The sequence below is a fragment of the Myotis myotis genome, unplaced genomic scaffold, assembly GCF_014108235.1.
Source record: "Myotis myotis isolate mMyoMyo1 unplaced genomic scaffold, mMyoMyo1.p scaffold_m19_p_10, whole genome shotgun sequence".
NCBI lineage: Eukaryota > Metazoa > Chordata > Mammalia > Chiroptera > Vespertilionidae > Myotis > Myotis myotis.
Genome location: NW_023416314.1, coordinates 22800791 through 22826008, shown reverse-complemented (window position 1 = coordinate 22826008; position 25218 = coordinate 22800791). Strand labels below are relative to the sequence as shown.

General features: G+C 44.4%; 2 protein-coding genes and 1 long non-coding RNA gene across 5 annotated transcripts in view; 2 read left to right on the top strand and 1 right to left on the bottom strand.

Moving 5' to 3' along the window:
• HEPHL1 (hephaestin like 1) overlaps positions 1 to 10698 on the top strand; it is a 62461-nt gene extending 51763 nt beyond the window's left edge. Inside the window, exons 15-20 of the mRNA XM_036324679.1 lie at positions 3074 to 3180; positions 4986 to 5208; positions 6470 to 6609; positions 7960 to 8122; positions 8587 to 8661; positions 8755 to 10698. Of these exons, the coding sequence (XP_036180572.1) occupies positions 3074 to 3180; positions 4986 to 5208; positions 6470 to 6609; positions 7960 to 8122; positions 8587 to 8661; positions 8755 to 8957 (911 nt within the window). The 3' untranslated portion in view covers positions 8958 to 10698. The remainder of the gene's footprint in view (positions 1 to 3073; positions 3181 to 4985; positions 5209 to 6469; positions 6610 to 7959; positions 8123 to 8586; positions 8662 to 8754) is intronic.
• A 3277-nt stretch (positions 10699 to 13975) lies between these two features.
• LOC118664514 lies at positions 13976 to 18735 on the bottom strand. Its single transcript, XR_004970334.1, has 2 exons — positions 18597 to 18735; positions 13976 to 14779 (listed from the first exon to the last, which is right to left on the bottom strand). It is a non-coding gene; the product is annotated as an uncharacterized LOC118664514 (long non-coding RNA).
• The window catches only part of PANX1 (pannexin 1), a 102033-nt gene continuing 94814 nt past the window's right edge, over positions 18000 to 25218 (top strand). The window contains exon 1 of one of the 3 annotated variants that reach the window (XR_004970331.1): positions 18000 to 18762. Coding sequence is in view for 2 of the 3 variants with exons in the window: in XM_036324681.1 (XP_036180574.1) it covers positions 18582 to 18762 (181 nt within the window). In the remaining variant the exon portion in view is untranslated. The remainder of the gene's footprint in view (positions 18763 to 25218) is intronic. The other 2 variants (XM_036324681.1, XM_036324680.1) reach the window with 2 other exon arrangements.

The window sequence follows — 25218 nt, the reverse complement described above, 5'->3', positions numbered from 1 at the left end:
ATGGTTGAGCATCAACCTATGAATCAGTTGGTCATGGTTTGGTTCCCCGTCAGGCTACATGCCTGCATTGTTGGCTCAACCCCAGTAGAGAGCATGCAGGAGGCAGTTGATCAATGATTCAATGATTCTCATCATGTATATTTCTCTCTCTTCCTTCCTCTCTAAAATAGATAGATAGATAGATAGATAGATAGATAGATAGATAGATAGATGATAGATCCCCGAAGGGAGAGAAAAATCTCATAATTTAAGCAGCTTCCCATAACATTTACACAGTTGAAGTGTGGTTGTAATAAATGTGAAGAGCTACTGTGACCTTCAGTTATGAAATTGACAGCAACCATCAGTATAATTGTATAATCACAGGGTGGTTATATTTCTTTTTACCTCTTCTGTATAGTAAAATTATAATACTTAATACTATAGTAATTATAATAAAAGTCATATGAACTTTAAAAAAAGTAAAAACGCATAAAAAGGAGAAAACAAAACAATCTCATGCATCGCTAGAAACATCAGCAAGGTACCTATACAAGTATGCAGCTGGGGAAAGGAAAATCATCATTGGCTGATATTCTTCTGCCACACCCCACTCCACCCCATCCCCAGTAACAGAAGCCTGTATTTTGCGGCTTCAAAAAGCTTCTCATGAACATCCTAAATGTCTATCTATAGGAAAACAGTTAAGTAAATTTTGGAATATCCTTACGATGGACTATTATGCAGCCATTAAATGAAATTTAAGACAGCTTGAATGACATGGGAAACACTGGTGGTATCATATTAAGCAAAATACAAGTATAATGGGAAGGCCCGAGGGAAATAAGCCAAAATGTTAATAAAGGTTAAATCTTCGTGATGGTACTTGAGTAGCAGAGTGATGCTTTTTTCTACTTCTTCACATTTTACTGTACTTTTTAGATTTTCTATAATGAATGTGTCTTACTTAGGTGAAGAGGGACATGTTTTAAAATGGGTCAAAAAGCCATTTAGTTATTCATTTTTGATGGTTGAAAGCATCTCCGGGGGAGAGGGGGAGAAAGAAAGGTGCCAATCAGGCATTGATGGGACTCTGGGAGGGCTGTGGACAAGTTGGGGTGACCTTTTGCAGGCTGTTGTGCCCTAATGGTGAGGACGTGCAAGGGACACAGCTCCTCTATGCTGGCTGGCTTTCCAAGAGTCCTCGATGTGAGGTTATGGGAGTGGGGAGAAGAATGATTAGAAAGTGACAAAGGGGCATTTTTCCAACCAGAAATCAGAGAGCGAGAATCCCCACAAGGGTCTGACAGGCGGAAAGGTATGGGAGAGCCCAGAGATGAGGGCAGGAGCAAGAAACTAACTGTGGGCAGGAAGTCCAGGCAAGCTGGAGAAGAGTAATCTGGGCATGCCTGAGATAAGGAGACCAGCATCGTAAGAAAACTAAGCAGCCCCTATCTTCTCTTTCAAAATTAAATGACTCAGAAAACATTTACGGAGCAGCTTCTTTTTATTTAAGGCTGTGCTCTCTGCTGGATGGTTCCAACTTTAATCATACCACACCAGTAGCCACTTGCATTTAGGAAGCTAAATATCAGCGTTTTTATCTTGTGATTAACAAGGCATGGAGGCTATACTAAACTTAATGGAAATTAGACCTAAAGTCATATTGCTAACCCACTGGTGTATGAGCACTTATGGAGCAAAGTTACATGTAAGCAGTACTTTTGTTTTGTGGCTCACATTCAGCTATAGGTTATTTGTTCTGATGTGGGGGGGTGGGACACAGTTCAAAAGGAGATAGTGACTTAAAGGTGGCTTTTATTTGAGACTTTTACAATGGGATTATCTTGCTAATTCATGAGTATATTTATGACTCCTCTGCAAGGCTCTGGATTGGCCACAGGGGGTTGCACAGATATGGTGCCTAGCAACAGGCAGTGCACACATTTGTTATTAGTATAGATAGAAATTAACATGTATTGACTGCCTTCAATGTGAGGCACTATGCTAGGTATTTTACTTCATTTCATCCTCACAACTGTCTGAAGACTGGATAACTACCCCACTTAATAAGTCAGGTGTGCCATGCCAGCACAGCCAAGGGTTCGGTGAGCCTGAGTGGGGTGGCGAAGGATGTAGGAAAGGTAGACAAAGAGAATAAGCTGAGTCTAGGTGGATCTCTTGTGCCTGGCTAAGGACACAGAGAGAGAGATCCAGAGGGCAAGCTGAGCCTTTATTTTATAGCCAGAGGTAAACAAGGTAGTGGTCACCATAGTTACAATGTTCTTGTGAGTTTCACTTGTTTTGGCAGCACTTGCTGTACCTCCCACAGCCCATTAGCTACCCAGATATGATCTAAGGAGGTCATAAGGTCAAGCCTAATTATGCTAAGAGGGCTGTGCCCTCTAAGCTGGGACTTGTTTGTGGCTTTGCCAACAGGTCAGTCAGAGCTTAACCCTATAGTGCTCCCTACAGTAAGGAAACTAAAGTTCAGGGAGGTTAAGTAGTGTGTCAAAGGTTGGGTAAGTAGGAAATCATGGGGTTGAGATTTGGAACTAGATCTCTCTGGTTCTAACTAGATCTCACCTGTTTGCACATTAAAATCACCTGAGAAGCTTAAAAAAAAATACCCTAGTCCCAGACCCCCCACATTCTAATTTCATTGGTTTGGGATGAGGCCTGAGCAGTGAGGGTTCACAAAGCTTCCTGGTTATTCCATAGGAAGCCAAGGCTGAAATCCATGGTAATTCAAGTGAGCTTGAGCGTAGCTCTTGGGAGAGAGACATGACATTTGAGGGGGGAAAGCAGTGAAGTATAAAATAAGTCTTCATTTCCTAAATAAACATTAATTGATAATAGAAAGAGCAAACTAGAGGGGAAGCTCTAGTCTGAAATGAAATATCGGCCACTATGAAACTGCAGAAAATCAAGATGTAAGTTTAATGGGAACATTTCTAATGAATGGGTACTTCTCCCTAGCAAGGAGCATCAACCAAAATATATAAAGATCTGTTTGTATTACTTCTCCAGCTAAATCGCCTGGAATAAGAGGTAACACTAGTAAATCCTTTCTATTTCTTCTCATTTGTTTCAGGAGAAGTAAAAACTTACATATGGAATGTCCCTAAAAGGTCAGGTCCAGGGCCATCTGACCCAAATTGTATTCCATGGGTTTACTATTCAACAGTAAACTTTGTGAAGGTAAGATGGAGAGAGCAACCAAAGTGCTCACAGTAATATGGCTTTAAGTTGACTATAAGTTATCACAATTCTGGTGGGTATATGTGAAGGGTATCATGGTTTAGAGCAGGGGTCTCAAACTATGGCTATTTGTTTACATTCTCTATGATTGAATTGAGTAGTTGTGAAAGAAACAGTATGGCCAACAAAGTTAAAAATATTCATTACCTGGTGCTTTGCAGAATATAAGTTAGTTGACTCTTAATCTGAAGTATGGGGGAAAAGATCAAATCAAATCCCAATGGTTCAGTTATCACATTTAGATTTTACAAGGTAGTTTATGTAAATAGGTAGCCATAAAATAAAAATATTTTAAATATAATTTATACCATGGCTTTCAATGTGTGGAATCTACCATTTTTAAAGGCATCGCCACTGCTATCGGGATTCAGGAAAAGAAAACACATGCCAAACATAATAACTGAAATTACAAACTATTTGAATAATAAATAGACTAACTTTCTATAGAAATGAAAGGCAAGATTCACTATTAATTGAGTCGGAGAGGTATATGGTAAAACAACTAGTCTTTAATAATATGTCATAAATGAAAGTCCAAACTAAAATCACATCTCTCTATATAAAAGGCTAATATGCAAAGTGTCCCCTCGGGAGTTCGACCGGGAGACCGGGAGTTCGCTCGCTCGCTATGACATGTGCTGACCACCAGGGGGCGGCACAGAATAAAGGAAGGCCCCTGCCAGCAGCCGGAAGGCCCGGATCTGCCAGGCCTAGGGACCCTACACATGTAGGAGTTTCGTGCACTGGGCCTCTAGTATGATATAAAATTTAAGTAGTGCCCATTGTTTAAAAAGTAAAAGATTCTCTTAACCTTCCTCTTAAATATTAGATGGTTGCATTATTGTCCTTGAGTTGTACTGGACAGTGCAGGAGTTACAGGGTGACATTCAAGACAATTCAAAAATTAAACTTATATTTTGGAATTATGGGAAATGTACACTTATTCATTTATTTCTTTGTACATCCCCCAAAATATTTATTGAGCACTTGTACTATGAGCTATGCAAACATTCTTGTCTTGAAGGACTTAAACTCTTTGAGGAAAATAATATATATGCACTCTCATAATTATAACAAAATTCTGAATCTGGTGCGTTCTATAGGAGTGTAGGGGAAAGAGAGTCTAGGAAGAGAGAGCATTGTGAGGAAAGCTGAAAACAGGAAAGTCAGTGTGTTTGGGAAATGCTGAGAGTCCCATTTGGCCAAATGGGTAATAGGAAAAGAAAGCAGTGGAGGAGCGTAAGCTAGAGAAATCCATTGGGGGAGCTCCTGAGGGGTTCAAGGACCTGTGGAGGATTAACATTCTATTCAGTAGGTCACGGAGATTCACTGAGGACTCCTAGATATGGGAATGATGAGATTAATCTGATGGCAGTCCGCAGCGTGGGCTGGAGGTGAGTGAGCCAGAGACCAGAGAGGGGCCGATTTCTAGCCCAGGGTGAGGTATTAAGGTCCTACACTAGAAGGATGGCAGATGGAATGGAAAGGAAGTCGCAGAATGGAGAGACATGGTGAGGGAAAAGAAATGTCAGGTTTGACGGCAAATGAAACGGGACCATCTGAGGAAGAAAGAGGAATTAAACACTGAAATAAAGTTATCTGATCTAAATGACAGGTAATATCATAGCACTGTTAACAGAAATAGAGAAATAACTTTCTTGTAAGAAAATGACTTTGTTACAAGCACTTAATCGGTATCATTAAATTATTTAAAGGCTCTTCTACTCAGTTTTATTTTCTTTCAGGATACATATAGTGGTTTGATGGGCCCTCTGATTATATGCAGAGAAGGCGTGTTGAATGAAAAAGGAAGAAGAAGCGATGTTGATTATGAATTTGCTCTCTTGTTTTTGATATTTGATGAGAATGAATCTTGGTATCTGGACGACAATATTAAGAAGTATCTCAATAAAGATCCACGAGATTTTAAGCGCACTGATGATTTTGAGGAGAGCAACAGAATGCATGGTATATCAGAGATTAAAAAAGAAGACCTTTGGTGAGATAAGCTCATAGAAATTCCTGTAACTGTAGGAGGTCCCCTGCCTCCTTCTCTGAGCCCTTCCCCACCCCCAGGTGCTCCTGGATGGAAGCAAGTCCTCTAAAGCTTTCCTTCACAGGGAACCAGTCAAGTCATTGGATGGCTGCCAGCAAGGTCCAGCCAGGCTGTGGACCAACTGTTTTAGGGAGCTCTACCTCTGAATGCTGGGATCCCTAAATTTTAAGACTATGAAATAATTATTTAAAAGTGAATCAGCACTTATTCGTATATTTCTATAAGAATACATCATAACTTTTAATTGATCAAATTTAAGGGCCTGCTTGAACTGTTTTTGGGACATAAAATACCATCACCAAATTTCTGTTTTAACATGTCTATATTATTTAATTCTACGTAATTTAGGGTAGTTTTATTTTTAAGCAGGAGTAATGGGTTTCATTGACACATCTGTACTCTCTCACCAAGATCTACTTTTGACCAAAGGTATACCTAAAGAGACCACAAAGGTCACAAAGCTGGTTAATTGCCAACGTAGATCAGAATTAGCCTGATTTTTGACTCAGCTACCCTTTCCCCTACCCATTTTGCTTCCTTCTCCCAAAAGTTTCTTGGTATGCTCTCTATTTTTAATGGATTAATTCATCTGATGCACAGAATAAAAACATAGCAGAGAGTAAAGGAGAGTCCCACATCACATCAACCCACCTTGAGCTTGCTTTAGTCCCTATGAGGTCATGGGCTCTGCTGGTGTGAAGCTGTTTAGAGAGTCAGCCAGGCTTAGAAACTTGCCCCAAGGTAGTTCGCAGAAAGTACATATCAAGAAAATAGCTTCTAATTGGTTCAATTATGATTTATATGAACTTGATTCTCTGTGCTTTAGTCCACTCAACTGTAGAATGATATGAATCTGGCTACCTGGCAAATGGGGCTATAATCTACTCCACGAAGAGACTATACTGAATAAACAAACCAACAGCACGCCCTGCTACCCAAGATGTAGCTTTCAAAAACAAACTGCTATTCTCTTTCTTAGCAATCTTTGTATAAGGATTTCTTAGGAATGTGAATTTTGGGTCTAGAATGGTGGGGACATTGGCAAGTGCAAATGAGATTGTTCCATTTTATCAGGCAGATGAGAACATTGGTGACTTAGAGGTTGGCTTGAACCAGATTAAGGAATGAGGGTCTCCTCACTAATCAGAAGCTATTTTCTCTTCACCATCGTAGCTATTAATGGAAAGATTTTTGGGAATCTCCATGGCCTCATCATGAATGAAGATACAATGACAAACTGGTATTTGTTAGGAATGGGAAGTGAAGTGGATATACATACCATCCATTATCATGCTGAGAGCTTTCTTTTCAAAGTAAGTATAAGGAAAATGCTTTGGGGGAGGAGACATTTTGAACTAATAAATTCAATGCATTTCCACTCTAAAGTAAGAGGTTTATTTGGCAATAAAGCTTGGGGGGTGGTGGTGGTGTCAATATTAGAGAATAGAACAGAATAATGTGGTGATAGCCTGCCCCTGGTAGACATTTCTGAATATGTAAGTATATTTTATTGTGCTTAAAAAGTCCACAAAAACAAACAAAAAAACCTCTCCAAGCTTCAGATGAGAGTTTTTGCATCTATGTTCACGAAGAATATTGGTAGTAGCTTTATTTTCATGTAAACTATTTGTCTTGGTTTTGGTATCAGGGTAATGCTGGCCTCATAAAATGAGTTTAAAGTGTTCCCTCCTCTTCTATTTTCTGGAAGCTATGTTTAGAATTGGTATCATTTCTTCTCTAAAATTTGGTAAAATTTGCCAATGAAGGCCTATGGATGTGGAGTTTATTTGATGGAAGGTATCAATATAATTTCAGTTTCTTTAATAGGTCATCTGAATAGTGATAATTATCAGCTTTTACCGTAAGGGCTTTGTCCATACCATTTAAGTTGTAGAATTAATGACCAGTTGTTCACAATATTCCTTTATTATCCTTTTTAATGTCTATAAAACTCAGTAATGTCCCCTCTTTCCTTCCTGATATTTGCAATTTGTGTCTTCCTTCTTCTGCTTTTTCCTCCTTGGTCAGTTTGTCTAGAAGTTTGTATTAGTTATCTATTGCTACATAACAAATGACTCCCAAACTTAGTGACCTAAAACAATAATTGCTCATCTCAATTTCTCGGGGTCAGGAATCTGGGAACAGTTTAGCTAGTTGGTTCTGATTTAGCACCTTTCATAAGACTGCAACCAGATGTCAGCTGGAACTGCAGTCATCTGGCTTGACTGGGGCTGGAGGATCCACATCCAAGCTCACTCACAGGGCTGTTGACTGCAGGCTTCAGTCCCTCACCATGTGGGTATGGCATGGGAGCTGGTTTCCCCAAGAATGAGCGATCTAAGAGGAGAAAGCAAGAGAGAGGGTATATGGCAGAAGTCACTGTCTTTTACAACCTATTCTTGGAAGTAGAATGCCATCACCTCTGCCATAGGCTATTGGTTTCATAGACCAATTCTCATGCAATGTAGGAGGGGACTACAAAGGTTATGACTACCAGGAGGTGGGGATTATTGGAGGCCATTGTGGAGGCTGGCCACCACAAGTTTATCAATTTTATTGATCTGTTCAGAGAATCAGCTTTTGGTTCCTTTATCTCTATTATATTTCTATTCTTGATTTTATTGATTTCTGCTCTTACCTTTATCATTTCCTTCTTTCTGCAGATAGATAAATCTTACCGAGAAGATGTGTATGACCTCTTTCCTGGGACATTCCAAACCATCGAACTGTTTGCAGATCACCCAGGGACATGGCTGATACACTGTCATGTATCCGATCACATCCATGCTGGCATGGAAACAACCTATACAGTCCTTCGGAACATAGGTATACTGTTGTCTGTCAGTGATGCCAGGGGATAGGCTTTCTGTAGACCCTGAAAACAGGAGGCATAAGACCCCCAAGGAGCTCAGAGTTAAGCAAGAGAGACAGACATGTAAATAGTAACCATAGTAGAATCTGAAACATGCCAAAACAGAGTGCAGAGTACAGGGCTCAGTGACAGCAGTAGGAAGCAAGGGTCAACAATGGGGATATGAGCCAAGGTTCCACAGAGTCCATCGTGTTTCCGACGGGTATGAATGGATGGGTAGAAGCCTGAAAGGTGACTGGGTTGGAACAACATGTATAGTGGAAGGAAGAATAACACTGAGAATCCAAGAAAGACTTACAGATAACTGACGGGGAAAAGTTCTATTTGGTGAAAGGAAATAACTCTTGAAACAACTCATGTCATGAAAAGAACCTACTTCTATTGTTTATAAAACAATCAACTTGCCTTCTTTGTCCAGACAACAGGATTCCTTACTCCACCAAGTCTCCTTCTGGAGGAGCCTCCCATCCAGCCACCACCGCGCCCTCCCACGGTAAGGACCCCTCCCTGACCCCTGCGTGGGAATGGTCAGTCTCACGCTCCACGGAAAGGCAGAGGCCTGACACCTCACTTTTCTTTTTCACAGAAGAGCCTGTCAAGGAGCAACTCTATTTCTTTGGCAAGAATCTGAGTCCCAGAGGAGCTAAAGCAGCCTTGGTCATCCTGTTCATCATTGGACTCCTCCTCCTGATTGTCACCATGACCCTGTCCCTCAGACTGCGCTCTGCACGGAAGCAGGTGGCCTACCAGGCGGTGCAGTCCTGCGCGCTCCCCACCGACGCCCTGTGAGCGGCTGCTCTTGCTCCGCAGGGGAACTGGACAAGGCATGGTTCACCAAGGAAGGTCCACACTGTACCCTGGATGGGCGCTCATCCTCGGGAACACAGTCAAAGCAATTTGCTTTTAGTTATTTGTTTTTAAATGGGCTGTGCGTAATCCTCAGGTATGAAATACAGAGAGAGGAGAATGGGTGTGACTGACAGGCCTGTTCTCAGAATACATTTGCTGAAGTGTGGATTCCCTTTGAAAGATGTCTTTCGTTTCCAGCTCTCACACTTCTTAGATTAGACAGTGAGTGCTTCCTTAGCTAACCGTCGAAGTTCTCAGATGGACAGCTTCTGGAAAGTTATGCTGCCTCCGACATCTAACTGGAACAGCACTGGTTTCTCAACCCCGTTAAACAAGATGCTTCCTTTCGCTGTTCCAGGGAAAAGACCTTTCTCAGGAGTTCATGGAAATGTCTGTCAGTATCTGCTGATAGAATCTGACCAAGTGAATATTTCAGAGCGTTAGCCAGCTCTCCCGGCCTTTTCCACTTGAATATAAACAGCTGGCACACTATTTGTTACAGAAGGCAAAGTTATACGCATTTTTAAAATATTGGTGCTATTTTTATGCAAACTGATAGAGATACTTGAATGTGTATGACTCACTTTATGTTATTAGTTTTTACCGTCTGTTTCTATGGCAATGTTTGTATTTTCAAGAATCAACTAGAGAACTTGAATCTGTGTTTCAGAAAGTGGAGGGCTGGAATCTGAAACAGGGGGTTAGGTTCTCGCATGGTGAGTCAGGGCTCTCCGAGAGTTTTGAGAGAGCTTCTAAGATGGAAGGAAACTTTGCAGGAGGCGAGTCTGGGCTTGAGTCTTGAGTCTGATTTTTTATTCACTTCGGGGTTCTTTCCAAGTCTCCATCTTCTAGGAAATAAAAACAGTCTCATCATGTCAGGAACACCAGGAAGAACTCAGTGATGCAGCTGACTGGTTGGGAGGAGAAGGGAACCTCATAAAATCCGTGATTCTATGCCTCTTAAAGACATAGCCCCTTGTGAGAGAGGGGGGGAAAAAAAGGAAAGGCTAGAAAAAGAGAGTCCCAGTGGCAATTATTTACACCATTAAATCAGCTTTCAAAGGCTCAAATGCAAAAATAACATATTGAACAACTAAACTCAATCCACTATGAGGCAATCCATACTCTTTGTATGCATAAAGGTTAGGTGTAAGATTAATAAAAGCAATATTGTTTATTACAACTAGACTGAGAAATTGCCCTTAGTTCAGGGCAAGCTGCTCTGTGATGCCAATGCCGATGCCAGACTAGTGACAGTAGAACATCTGCCCTAGCCATGGATCACTTGGATGTCCAGATGAATGAGTAGGATCTAATAAATACTGGTGGAGGGAACTTTCATACTTTCTGTCTTCATCTTGGTGAGGGGAAATGGGATTTGGTAGAAGCTAGCTTTACCTAAGACAGGATGTGAATGCTAATAGTTCTGTTCCTTGTTTGGTTGAATGCTCTATCAAGCAGGGGTTTGAACTCCACCCTGCTAACCACTGATAATGTGATTTTGTAATAGGTGCTCTATAGTTTTCATACAGGTGTAGACTGCATCATTTCATCATAATGATTATGAGAAATGTCTTATTTATAACTCACTTAGACGACAAATTATATAGTTGTAAGTTTTTTCCCTTTTCTCTTAGTTTATTATTTTTTTTAATGAACATGAAACCACACAGTAGTTTGATTATACCATTTCTCTTTTTAATAAAGTTTCACATAAGATGGCTATTTGCATGTTTGTTTGTCTTTTAACTAAAAGTTACCTATCATTAAACCTGGGAAGGGGAGTAGTTAAAGGAGAATATATTTTAGATATTCAGCAGCTATCCCAGTTATACGTGCTAAAGGAAATGAAACACCAATTTATCTCCACAAGTAATATGATACTCCCCAACCTTTGTTTCCTCAAACGTTACCACACTTCTTCATCCTCAGCCTCACTCCTTTGAGAAAAATCAACCACATCACACACATCTTTTCCTCCAGTTACAATAGAGGAACTGTTCCTGCTCCTGGCAGGGCTAAGTCTCTCACTCGGCTCTGAACCTCGTCCCTTCTTGCTTTCTCAAGGACTCATTCCCTCAGTTACCCGTTTTTCCTCCTGCATGCAGTCATCATCAATACCCACCATTAACAATAGAAAGCAAAATTGCCTGAGCCAGTTTGGCTCAGTGGATAGAGCGTTGGCCCTTGAACCAAAGGGTCCCAGGTTTGCTTTTAGTCAAGGGCAAGTAACTCAGCTGCAGGCTCCATCCCCAGCCCCGGGCATGCATGTGGGAGGCAACCAATCCGATATGTCTTTCTCCCATCAATGTTTCTCTCTCTCTATCTCTCCCCTTCCCTTCCACTCTCTCTAAAAATCAATGGAAAAATATCCAGGGGTGAGCATTAACAACAACAAAAGAAAGCAAAACAAGATCCCTTGTCCTTAACTCCATAAACCCCTTCAGCCCAGTTTCTCTGTTCCCTTGGCAGTAGAACTTAAAGCACTGTCCATGCTGGCTGCCTGTACCACCTCACCCCATGCATTCCTCAACCCACTCCAATGGCTTCCAATCCAGGGTGCCCAATCCTCTCTTTCCCACATCCCAATCTGCTGTTGTCAAAATCAATAACCATTATGCCATTTCTACTGCTTTCTTGCCCATCTTTATCTTACTCAACCTCTCAGCAACAATTGAGAGCTCCTTCCTTCTAAACATCTTCTAGTTTCTTGGTTCTGCAACATGAATCACTGCCAGCCTTCCATCTTCCTCAACTGCTATTCCTTCTCAGTCTCTTTTGCTAGTTACCTGTCCTTTCTCGGACCTCAATGTCAGCATGCCTCGGGGTCTGACACTAGCACCTTTTCTCTCTTATGCTCTCTGGGGTAGACTAATGTCCCCAAAGATTTTTGTCCTAATTCCCAAACCTGTGAATGTTACTTTATATGGGAAAAAAAAGGACTTTACAGTTTTGAGCAAGTTAAAGATCTTAACACATTGCAGACGGATCACAAGAATTATCGTGTTTTCTGTGCTAAGGCTTGTGGCCAATCACGAGATTTCTTTAAAAAGATATTAGCTTTTAAGAACATGTAATAAATAACTTCAAAATACAATGGGTATTTGATTTTAAAGTGTGCCTTTAACATTTATGTAAAACTTTTTTGTACTCATTCAATAGAAACTTATCTGGACACTGGGTAAAGCTAGCAATAAAACTACTGGTCTGCAATGTGTTAGTATGAGAAGTGGATACTGGATTACCCACATTGGCTGTAAGTGTAATCACAAGTGTCCTTCTAAACGAAAGGCAGAGAGAGATCTGATTACAGAGGAAGGCATTGTGACGCAAAATTCTTCCCTGCTGGCTTTTGGGATGGAGAAAGGGACTACAAGCCAAGGAATGCTGCCTTAAATGCTGGAAAAGGCAAGGGAACAAATTTTTCACCATAGGAGGGAGCATGGCTCTCTGACATCTTGATTGTACTCCAGTGAAACTGATTTCAGACTTCCCGAGTTTAGAGAGAATAAAAGTGTGCCACCAAATGTGTGGTAATTTGTTATACCCCTCTCCATAGATGATGTCGTCCATCTTCACGGATCTGAAAAACATCTTTATACAATAAATTCAAAGTTGCTTCTTGTGAGGCTGCAGACCATAAATCCTGCTCAAGCAGGATGGACCACTGCAGCAGCCCCCTAACCAGCCTCTCCCTGTCACTCTTGCTCCTTCCACCCAGCCCACACAGCTGCAGCAGTGTTCTTCCACATCTGACACATCACTTCCTGGCAAATACCCTGCAATGTTTTTCCATTTCAATTTCATTTTCCTTTTCCTTTCTGAAAAAAACCCAAATTCCCCAGTTGCCGACACCAGAAATATAAAAATAAACAGGAAATGCACAAACATTAGTCAACCTATTTTTAGCTTATTTATCTCATTCACTAAGTCAATAATCCCCTCACTGACCATTCCTTTTCTACTATCTAGAGCAGTCTGTTTCTAATCCACCTGCCTACCCATTCTGGACAGCCCCCACCCATCTAACCCATTTTAATTTTAGAATTACGGATTTAGGGTGGACACTATAACACTGCAGAAAGATCACGGGCTTCAGACTTAATAACCCTGTTTTGGACTCTGGCTTTATTCTTATCAATGTTTTCATTTCACTTTTAATAATATTCAAACTCCTTAGCCTGGTCCATAGGCCCATTCTGATTTGGTCCAGGCCCACCTCTCCAACTTCGACTCTGCTCTAGCTTGTATCAGTTCTTGTGCCCTACTAGTTCTTTCTCACCTCAGGGCCTTTGCATGTTCTGCTTTCTATGCCAGGAATGCTCTTCCTCTCCAGCACCCTCATACCATTTCCTACCTTTTGCATTTCAGCTATGAGCTTCCTAGAATGCCTTCTCTAAAGTGGGTCCCTCTTCTTGTTATTGCCTATCTCTATTGTTCTCCTTTGTAGCACTTATCACACTACATAAACATTTAATTGCTCTGTTAATTTTAATAATATCTGCCTCTTTGACTGGAATTTGGCTCCAGTCACAGCAAGATGCCTGACCTGTTTTGTTCACTGCTGCAGATACATAATAGTTGCTGAGCAAATATTACTTGAATAAATGAATGAATGACTATAGAAACAGAACAGACAGTGTAGTGAGCTCAATTATTTTGACTTAGACTATTTTGGTTGCAAAAGGTCACATATTCCAGGGTCAAAAGTCAAAGGTCTCAAACAAACGAAACAGTTCTGGGGCAGTAGCTTTGAGGCCCACTACTGCCTTGGCCTCCTTCAAACAAATGACACTGGAGTAAGGTGTGGGGGCAGGGAGGACTATTTTATCCCCGGATGTACCTTACGATGATTGTAAAAAAGCAATATCAAAACAAGGGAAGTCTAAGAAACTGTCACAGCCAAGAGTTGCTAAGGAGACATGACAACTGTCCACACAAGAATGTCCAGCCTAAGAAAAAGTCTTATAACAGTTTATTTGAGCCAAACTGATGACAATTTCTGGGAAGCAACATCTCAATGACTTGAGAAAAAGCTCCTGAGAATGGCAGTTTTGCAACTTATTATTTTAATTGTTTTTTTTTATTTTCATCTTTTTAATAACTTAAAAATTTTTCACTTACAGTTGACATACACTATTATGTTAGTTTCAGGTGTACAACATAGTGATTAGACATTTATGTAATTTACAGCTTATTTTATATGCTAGAATCAAAGGAGAAGACATAAGCCAGATTACATGAAATCCATTGGTGGTAGATTAGAAAGGCGGGAGAGAGCAAAGCAGGAAAATCTCTGAGGTTGGATAAAAAGTAAACCAAAGACACATGTGCTTGTTTTACATTGGTGAGTAAAGGGTAGTTAACAATGAACAGTTATAGCACAGAGATGGTATTTGGGCAATAAGATAACAGTGAGGGTTTCTGTGGTCTCTTGCTCTAGAAGACTGTGGCCTGTGGGGCCTGGAAAAAAAGGATGACTCTGACATTCCAAAGTATGTTATCTTAGATGCAAAAAGACAATAAACATGCTCACTTAAGGTAAAGATTGACCTTCGTCAAGGAAGATACCTACCGAGGACTATCTGCCATGACTTGCTATTAGCTGCAAATTTTTATGTTCAGATCATCTTATGTGGTTGCTTTCAGTCTGTTAGTTTGTAAGGCCCACCATGCAGGCCTCCCCTGAGCTTGTCAGGTTTAGTATGTGACCCCTTTTTCATCCACACAGTTAAATATAATGTGGCATCCTGGATGGAATCCTAGAACAGAAAAAAGACAGGAGGTAAAAATTAAGGAAATTTTAATGAACATTAATGTATCAATATAGGTTCATTAATTGTAACAAATGTATCACCAATATAAGATGTTAATAATAGGGGGAAATGGGTGCAGGAGTGGAGGTATATAGGAACTCTGTACCAACTGCTCAATTTTTCTGTAACTATGAAATGGCTCTAAAAATTAAAGTCTATTTAAAACAACAACAACATTACATACACTCTGGTGTGACACCTTAAACTTCTGAGGCTGATAATGACAGCTATCATAATGCTAAGCACCCATGAAGTGGCAGGCACCGTTACATATATTATCACATGTAACGCTCAGAACAACCTGGTGAGGCAGGCAGTGTTAGCCTTAATTGGTAAGTGAAGAAACTGAGCTCAGATTTCCAGTGACACATCCTTGATCAGACAGCAAGTACGTGGCAAGTCTAGGAGTTGAAGCTGCTTTCTTTTTCCTCCCAAAAACCTTGGCACACATCAGATTGTTTGATCTGATTTCTATAGTAGAAAAAATGGCTCCCTTAACTATCACTTTCTTTTGTGCCATTCACCTCTGCCCTCAAGGGCAGGGCGCCAGTTTGGGATCTCACTACTCCTCATGTGCAAAATTTCGACAGCCTCTTACCTGGCCTCTCCACCTCCAATATGTGTTCCAATCCACTCTACATGTGGCTGGCAGATTCACCTTTTTCAAGCACAACTCTACTTACATTACTTCTCTCCAAACACTCCCTAATACTGGCTGGAAAAAAAGGCCAGACTACCTTCTCTGGCCCCACCCTTTTCATCCCTGACTCCCCTACCTTCGTCTTTCCTGTATCAGTGTTAGATGTCTGTACCTCCCATTTCCTAGCAAGTTCTCTTTCTTGCCTCTATTGTAAATTCAACAAATGTGGACTGACTTTCTGCTAAATGTAAAAAACTCTGCCAGGGCTGAGGGCAATTTACAAAACTGCAGATTCTGTTCAGACCCTCAAAGGAACTTGATATGTAATGAGATGGCAGAGATGCAACCCATCACACAAGGCAAAATGAGCTAAAAGTTGGACCAGGAGAAAGTGCTAGGGAGGGAGTGATTCATCACAACGGCGGGCTCAGGAAAGTTTCCAGAAGAGGGGACCTTTGAGCCTGTTAGATGTGTCCGTTTTGACAAGGAGAGAAAGGTCACAGCATCTACGCTTTCATTCACTCCTGGAAAGCTCCTGCTCCAGCTCTGCCTGCCAGACTTATCCATACTAGGCCTCAGTCTTTTATGCACCCCCCTTGGCACACCCCACCCTTCACAAAATCACTTACCCTTTCCAACTTGTATTATAGTTAATTGTGCACATGCCTTATTTATTTTACTAAATCAGGAGGTCTTTGAGGGAATGGAATGTGTCCACTTCATCTTTGCTTCCCTATCCATCAAGCCCAGAACTGGCCCATCTCTGGCCCCTAGTATATGCCTTGAGAGTGTGGATAAATGAGTGTAATTGGGCTACTTGTTTTTAAACAATTTTCATGGTGAAAGCCTTTCAAATTCCTTTAGACACTTAACAAATATTTATTAAAAGACTTACTATGTACAAGGCATTTATGCTAAGTGTTAGAGTTAAGAGTGGTATACCTGGGCATGGGCCTACCCTCATGAAGCTTACCACATAAAGGGGGAGACAAACATTAATGAAAAGTTAGACAAATACCTGTTGAATTATAGTTGTGAGTAATATAAAGAAGAAAAAATAGAGGGCAACAATAACAGGTAACACTTATAGAGCACTCATCAGCTGTCCTCGGCACTTTATATAGGTTAAGTCATTTGATCCTTATCACAATCGTAAGAGGCATAACCACTTTATAGATGAGAAAACAGGCACAGGAGGGTCAAGTACCTTTCCCAAGGCCCACAGCTAATAACCAGTAGTGCCCATATTGCAAGAATATATAATAAAGCGACCTCAGAGAAGACTTTCCTGGACAAGTGGCATCTACCTGAGATAAGGAGGGTGAAAAGAGCTGGACAGGCAAAAGGGCCACTGTGGGAATGTTTTGCAAGGAAGGGCCTGGAGGAGGCAAGGAGCCTGATACATTTGAAGAGCTGTATGGGAAGGAGTGAAGCTGGCGAGGCAGGCAGTGACTGCGCTAAGAAATTTGGATTTTATTCTAAAAGCAACGTCCACTTTAAGAAGGGGGAGGTGACATGATCAGATTGGAGCTTTTAAAAGCTCCCTCTGGCAGCAGGGAGAGAATGGCTTGCAGGCCTAGGGGATACATTCCTATGTGGTTAGGAGAGAGGCTGGTGGCCTGAATTGGGGTGCTGGAAGTGCAGGGAGAGAAGAATTGCCAAATTTTCTATATTTAGGAGAGAGAAGCAAGAGAATTTGGAAGTTGATTATGGCAGCTGGGAGAGAAGGAAGTGTTGGGCAGATGGGTGGGTGGTGATGCATTTAGCAAGATGCAGAAGACTGGAGTTCAGGCTGAGGGGAAGATGAGGATTGCGGTTCTGGCCATTATGAGTTTGAAGTCCAGTGAGCATCCAAGTGGAGAGTTGTGTGGGCCCTTGGGGGAGTGCTCAGAGGGCAGGCCAGGGTGAAGAAGTACATGTGGGAGTTGAGAACATATGGAAGAGGCTTGTGTGCATGGGCACCGCCACTACCTCTCCCCTCCCCCTCCACCCCCCACACATACAAAGCAGAGAAGGCAGTCCAGCCCGGCTCCAAGGAGACATCATGTTTAAAGGTCCTGTCTGCTCCCAATGCTGCTGATTAAAGCATCTCCTGTCTATTTTCTCAGCATCCACTTTCTGTAAGTAGTTCCGAATCTGCTTTACCCCAACATCCACTCATCCTCGGTCACCCCTCTGCGGGCTCCCAGCCCAAGGCTCCGACAAGGAACGCAGGAGAAGCTCCACTGCGCAGCAGTCACATCAAGACTCACCACCTGTGCTCCCTGCCACTCGGGGCTCCTGGAACGGCCCAGGGCTCCCTCTTCCCCCACACGCTCAGTCTACACCGCGCGATCGCCTTTGTTGCTCTCTGAAGCATTCGCAGCTCCTTTTGACCTGAATCATCAGGTGGAAATGTTGGGGGTGGGACGTAAAAGTGGGCCATTCTGTCCACCGCGTAAGGGGTTGCTTTTCAGAAATGTTTTCAAAACTTCCGGGTGCCCAGAAGTGGGAGGATGAGGATGGGAGGAGCGCGAGAAGGATCAGACTGAGGTCCTTCTCTGGAAGGGAAGATCTCTTTGGGGATGCAGATGCCCGGGTCGCGGGATGCTGCCGTGCCCCTCCGCCCCGCGTCACCGCGGTTTCCGGAAACTCCACGCCCCCCGGTCCTCGGTCTCCCTCCTGGTTCCGGAAAAGCGCAGCCGAGCGGGCTGAGCGCGCTGGCCGGCCTGGAAGCAGCGTCCGCCGCCGGGCGGAGCGGAGGGGCCGGGCAAGAGCGAAGCGCTTTGTTTCCTGGTTGATTCCCGCGCCTCCGGGCAGCGGAGAGGCGCGGAGCCCGGGCGGCGCGCGCGTTGCGGGGACCTGCGCGGGCCGAGCGCGCGGGGGCGGGTCTGCGCGGCGGCGGCGGAGCGCGCAGAGCTCGTGCGTCCAGCAGAGGCGCCGGCACCACGCGCGCCGAGGCACAAAGGCTGGGGTGGAAGCCACTGGCGAGGCGGCAAAAGGAAAGCGAAAGCCTCGGCGGGGCCGGGGCCGGGGCCGGAGAGAAGGCGCCGCGCGGCGCTCCCAACACCGGCAGTTCCCGGGGCTGCCCTCCGGGGCCTGACGGGCCGAGCCCGGCGCGCCGCGGCCATGGCCATCGCCCACCTGGCCACCGAGTACGTGTTCTCGGACTTCTTGCTGAAGGAGCCCTCGGAGCCCAAGTTCAAGGGGCTGCGGCTGGAGCTGGCCGTGGACAAGATGGTCACGTACATCGCCGTGGGGCTGCCCCTGCTGCTCATCTCGCTGGCCTACGCGCAGGAGATCTCCATCGGTAGGGCCCGGGGTGGGAGGGGCGTGGCGGGCGGAGCGGGCGGTGGGCCGGGCGCAGCCGGCATTCTGGGAGGTGCCGGGCCCGAGACGTGATTCTACCCTGTGCCCCTGGCAGTGCTCACTGCTGAGCTGCGTGAACGTGGAGAAGAAAGGTAGCCCTGGTTTTCTGGTATGAAGCATTCTTTGTCCACGGGGACTTCATTTGTGCCCCATGTGGACTCTGCGCGCATTCTCCCATCCTTATTCCTCAGTTGTGTCTGCTGCGCCCTGCCGATCCCGACTGTGGCCTCGTATTCAGTTCCACTCTTATGACCGGCGCCCTTGCCACCAGAACAGCTGTCTCCCCGCCTTGTCCCTACACACATTCGTGTTGTCATCTCAGATTTTGTGCCAGAGAAGTCCCTGCGTGGCTGAACGTTGGCTATGGAGACAAGTGCTCCGTGAAAAGTTATTTTATCCCTTTGATGTCTTATTTTAATTGATATTTACTGAAACTTTGGGGCTGCAGGATTGTGAATGATAGGACATACCTGTGGCTGGCAGGTAATAGACAGATAACCAACATCCTCCACGTAGATGTTCTTATGAATGAGATGAACGAGTCCCCTTCATGTAAATTCTCACTTGATCATAATAACAGTTCTATGAGACTCGAAAGTCTGGTGGTTTGGGCAGGATCACCTCAGCTCTTCTGGCTTTCAGCACAGGAGAGAGTGTTTGAGTCAACAGGAAAGCGTGTATGACGGACAGCTGGAGACAGTTGGGGGTGGGGGCGCAGAGGCTGGTGGAGCCGGACCTATGTGAGAGGTTGGGCCGGTCCTGAGCCTTGGAGCGTGGGTGGGATTTGGATAAGCAGAGGTGAGAGCTTTGCCAAGATGCTGAGATGGCAAAAAATGTTCTCTGTTCCTGGAAGCGGGGAGACCGTGGCGGTTCTAGCCGAGGCAGGAGAATTAGTCAGGGTTCCTGGAATAGGAGAGTGATGGGAGCTTGAGTTACTTAGAACAGAGGTGTACAGACCTGATGGTTTTAAAAGTACGAAGTTCTTATTTGAGCAAAGGATGGACCCGTTGAAAACAGCACTTAATAAATAATAGCCCGCCCTGACCGGTTTGGCTCAGTGGATAGAGCGTCGGCCTGCGGACTGAAGGGTCCCACGTTCGATTCCGGCCAAGGGCATGTACCTTGGTTGCGGGCACATCCCCAGTAGGAGGTGTGTAGGAGGCAGCTGATCGGTGTTTCTCTCTCATTGATGTTTCTAGCTGTCTATCCCTCTCCCTTCCTCTCTGTAAAAAAATCAATAAAGTATATTTAAATATATATATATTAAAAAATAACAATAATAGCCTGATGGTGGCATATAGGGTCTGTGGAGGAGGGGAGAGTGGGGTTAGGGAGGCTGGGTGCCGCAAGGTGGGGCATCAGTTGAGGTCTTGTGCATGTATGGGGGCCAAGAGTGTAAGAGGATGGGAAGGAGTGCTTTCTGAGAGATGGAGGAGCGTCACGCAGCACTTGAGTACCTCATTTTTAGTAGGACACGAAGGGCAGAGACAGGTCAGAGTTGTGGAAAGGCTGCAGGCCTGGTGAGGGGAGAGTAGTGTTTTTGTTGAAGGAAATAGTGCAGTGGTTCTCAACCTTCTGGCCTTGTAAATACAGTTCCTCATGTGACCCAACCATAGAATTATTTTTGTTGCTACTTCATTACTGTAATGTTGCTACTGTTATGAATCATAATGTAAATATCTGATGTGCAGGATGGTCTTAGGCGACCCCTGTAAAAGGGTCGTTCGACCCCAAATGGGTCGCGACCCACAGGTTGAGAACCGCTGAAATAGTGAATTGAGAGAAGAGTTGATTAGAAAAGGGTTATGATGCGTTTGATTTGGGCACGAAGTTGTTCAGCTTCTCTGGAAGTTGCCAAATTCGCTGTGGAAAAATAAGTGTGCCGTTTTCCCTGTCTCTGGGTAGGCATAGCCACGGGGTTCCTTCCCTTCCACCTTCCAGATGGCTGGCTGCTGAGGCTTCCAGCAGGAAGGAAAACCACCGACTAGCATGGGTCCTAGAGATAGTCTCTCCCTGCAGCAAATGCTCCTTGAGTATGAGTACACCAGCTGCGGGCTGGACCCAGAGCTGGGCACCGAGGACCCAGGTGTAAAGGAGTCATGGTCGCTGTCATGGAGGAGCAACAAACAGTCTTGGGCACCTGATGCCAGGAGGGAGGAGTTGGTTACCATCCTGGCCACATATTAGAGGGGCACCTAGAGTACCTGCACCAGTAATGCTGTAGACTCATCCACATTGATGGGTTGTCTGAGAGGCATTTAATTGGCATTGGTGGTGGGTTTGTGAAGCCAGGGCGTGGCCTTAGGCTGTTTGCATAGCAATGCTGGGTGTTGAGGGGACATGAAAGGAGTCTGAGGCATGGTCCTCTCTTCGCCCTGGAGGAGTTTACCATCCACTGGAACAGACAGGTAACATCATCCAGTTGTGCGTGATTCAGTGACAAGAGAGTGTAGAGCTCCAAGCACCAGGCAGGGGAAGGTTGGCCGGGACTTGGCTAAAGAACTGCCGAGCAGACAGACTCCCATGTCTTCTCAAATGCTTCAGGACCCCCAAGGGCAGGACAGGCATGAGGGATGAAGCCATCAGGACCAGGGAAGACCTGTCAATCTCAGAGCACATCAGATGAAGCCAGAAGAAAGGCTCAGGAGAGAAGAGGAGAGGGACATACATTCGTACCTGGAGTTGGTACAGTGGCGTCATGTCCCGCAGCATGTTGTTTTACGCACACTAAGCTTTTGTACAAAAACAAACAAAGCAATAAAGGAGAACAACAACAACCACAAGAGAGAGGAGTAGTTTAAATGAGGCAGACGCTCTTGCGCACCCCTTTGGGGAATGAGCACTGGCCCAGAGTGTGAAATAGGCCTGCAGACTTTAAACCTGGCTTCATCCTCCCTCTCATGAGAGGTGCACCCTGCCTCCCTGGTGCCTGGGGTAGCCTTTCGTTGTCGTACACTGTGCATTGCATTATAACCTGTCCCTGTGGCTGCCTCACCTACAAGGTACTTCATTTGTCTTCTGTTGGTCCTTGAAGCTGGCCAGTAGGGAGAGGGGGCTGTTAAAGGTTAGAGAGAGAATGGCCTCATATGATAAAACATACTGGGTGTCATATTAAAGGCTGCTTCTCAGCCTTTGGCCCATTTTCTCACTAGTTCAGTTCACAGGGTTCCTTTCAGAAAAGAGGGACAGAACCTGCCCAGGCCATAGAGACCAGTGGGCAGAGCAGCAAGCGGACCTTTAGGCTCTGCTGGGTGCCTGCATGGTGGCTGCAGGTGAGTCCACTCCATGGAGATTCTGGCCCCTCTGCCTCCCACAGCAGCTCACACAGGCCTAGTGTGGAGGCTGCAGGGAGACAGTTCTGTCACAAAGGGACCCTCATTTCTAACACAGCTGTCCCCAGATGCCTCTAGAGGGGCAGCACGTTTCACCCTGGGGTGGGGGAGATTTAGGAAATAGCTGGGTGACAACTCTGTGTAGAACCCTATATAATAAAAGCCTAATATGCTAAGTGTCCATCGTTTGTTTGACCAACCGTTTGTTTGACCAGTCGCTGTGATGCACACGGACCACCAGGGGGCAGATGCTCTGACCGATATGTTAGCTTGCTGCTGGGGTCCAGCTGATCCGGACTGGGCAAGACAGGCTGGACATGCTCTGGAGCCCTCCTGCGGCCCCTCCCCAGCCCTGATCGTACACCGGTGTGAGGGGCCCCACCAGTGCATGAACCTGTGCACAGGGCCTCTAGCACAAGCATAACTGGACTGTGTGGCCTTCAAGCTCTGAAATTCTAGCAGTATTTATCCAAACTATTGGAGAAACGAATTCCCTGAGTGTGCGGCTACCTTTCAGTAGACCGGACTCTGAACGGGGTTCATGTTCTTGGGGACTTTTGAGAAGGTTTGTAGTGCAGGCCTCCTCAGGGCTGCTTTGATTCTCTGGGGTCCTAACCTGGTATGTTCGGAGACCCTAGGAAAGGGATGCTTGTTGCTGAGCAGTGGAGGCAGCCAGTGCACCCTGGGAAAGGGAGTCCGGTCTGCCCAGGGAGCTGTCTCTTCCTGCTGCCCTCCCAGCGTGCGGCCACAATTCTGGACAGCAGGATTTGGTCCCTTTGGGTTAGCTATGCTCTGCTGCTGTCATTATAGGCAGGCACTGGGCCAGCCTCAGAGAGCCAAAGGACAGATATAACTGCAGCTGCTTGAGATCCTACGGGTTTGGTTACAGTTTCCCTTGTGCTTTCTCCATCTGAGTCAGCAGCCAGGTGGCTTAAGTCATCTGCTCTGTTGCGCCCGAATTTAGGCACATCATTGGGAACATGTTTAGGCTTCTTTTCAGCATGTACTGGACGGTAAAGCTGGTTGATTTTTTTCAGGGCACCTGTAAGAATGGGCTAATATTTAGGGTCTCAGAGCATAGCCCCCGTAACAGCACACTCTTAATTCATACTTAAAGCCAAAGAGCCCAGAGAGCCGCCTGGCCCCTTCCAGAAGGATACCTGCTGTCCAGAGAGGCTGCTGATGTGCGTGTGGATCTCTTTGTCGACTTTTTGTTGTATTTTTATTGTATAAATAGTACCTACATATTGCGTAAAAATAGACTCATGCCAAAGGAGTCATAAACTTCCTTCATCACATGCTAGAGGTGACCACTGTGTAGACACCTGTGCAGCCTTAATGTCCCCTTTGTCTGCATTAATACAACCTGTACACGTTTCTTTTTTTAAAAGCAAATTGAGTTATATTTGCATTTTCACACTTAATATTAGTGGCTTGAATTTTCTCACTTAATATTTTGGATAGCATTCTGTGTCAGTGCATAAGTGTCACCCCACTATTTTTTAATAGTCAGGCAGCATAATCTATAGCCTAGTATATTCTTATCATAATTCTTCTAAGAACTCCCCTAGTGAGGTACATGTCGGTTCTTTCAAATTGTCTACTATTACAAATGAAGCTTGTGTGTGTGTGTGTAAATCTTTGTAAAAGTTCCCTCCTCCCAACATTGAAAGGGAAAGGGAGAGAGCAGTATCATTTCCCTGAAGGATAAAATCGTCTTCCAGGATAGTTTGCATTCCCGAGTTCCTATTTCAAGTAAGTAGGAAAAAATGCTGCCTTGTATACCCCCCACCTCTCACTCCTGCTAAAGGCGACTCTATCAGAAGGTTGGAGGAGGCGTTTTGATGTGCTCCTGGTTTTAAGAAAGTAAAATTACAACTTTCGGTGGATTCCCTGGTGTGTTCCCAGAGCACACTGTCAATTTCCTTCCTGACACTGAAGTTGCAGTTAGGTAATTATTTGTATTATTTGTTGAATAGTGTTTCCCCACCAGACTGTACTTTCATTAGGGACACCTGTCCTCTATTGGGCTCACTGCTCTGTCCATAGCTTTTAGCAGAAAACTGATACATAGTAGACATTCAATAGAGGGTGTAAATGAAAAGAATTATCAGGAGTGTCAGTAGCATTTTGGGATTTTCTATAAGGTGTGATTAATAGAGCAAGGAATATGAATTGATAGATAATAGCAAACATTTAGTAATGATGAGATCAATTTAAAAATATATTAGAACTTACCCAACAGCATTTGTTCTGTTTCAGTACATACTGTTACCTGACTTTAAAAGGCCCAGTGAGCCTGGCTGATGTGGTTTAGTAATTGAGCATGAGGTCACAGGAAGTCACAGTTCGATTCCCAGTCAGGCATGCAGGTGGCAGCCGATCAATGATTCTCTCTCATCATGGATGTCTCTTCTATCTCTCTTTTCCTTCCTCTCTCTGAAATAAATTTTAAAAATACACATAAAAATACCTTAAAAAAACCCAGTGAATTACAAGGTCCATCTATATATATAGAAGCCTAAGCGACTGTTATGACTGAATGACCGGTAAACTAGTTGTTATGTTGTGCACTGACCACCAGGGGGCAGATGCTCAATGCAGGAGCTGACCCCTGGTGGTCAGTGCACTCCCACAGCCAACCTCCCCTAGGCCCCGATTGGGGGGGCAGGCTGGCCAACCTCCTGGGGTCCCTTCCCCCTGCTGGCCAGTCTCCCAATAGGCCAGTCTTCCAATAGGCCTCCATCACCAGCCAGGCCGAGGGACCCCAACCATGCATAAATACCAGGCCTCTAGTATTTAATGATTTGCTTCTCCCTTTTTCTGTCACCCCACCCCACCATCTCAAGAAAAAAGGAAGAAAAGAAAATGAGACTGAAAAATACTGTTATTTCAAAATAGTTGAAATTCCCATCTGCAGCAAAAACCGAACATACATCTCAGAACCTTTGCAGAAGCTAGGTTTGGATTAGTGACATCCTTTCAACAAACCATGCCAACCCCATCCTTCCCTGCAGATTGCGTCCTTGGACCACTTTCTTCTCAAACCCCTGACTGCGGCAGTA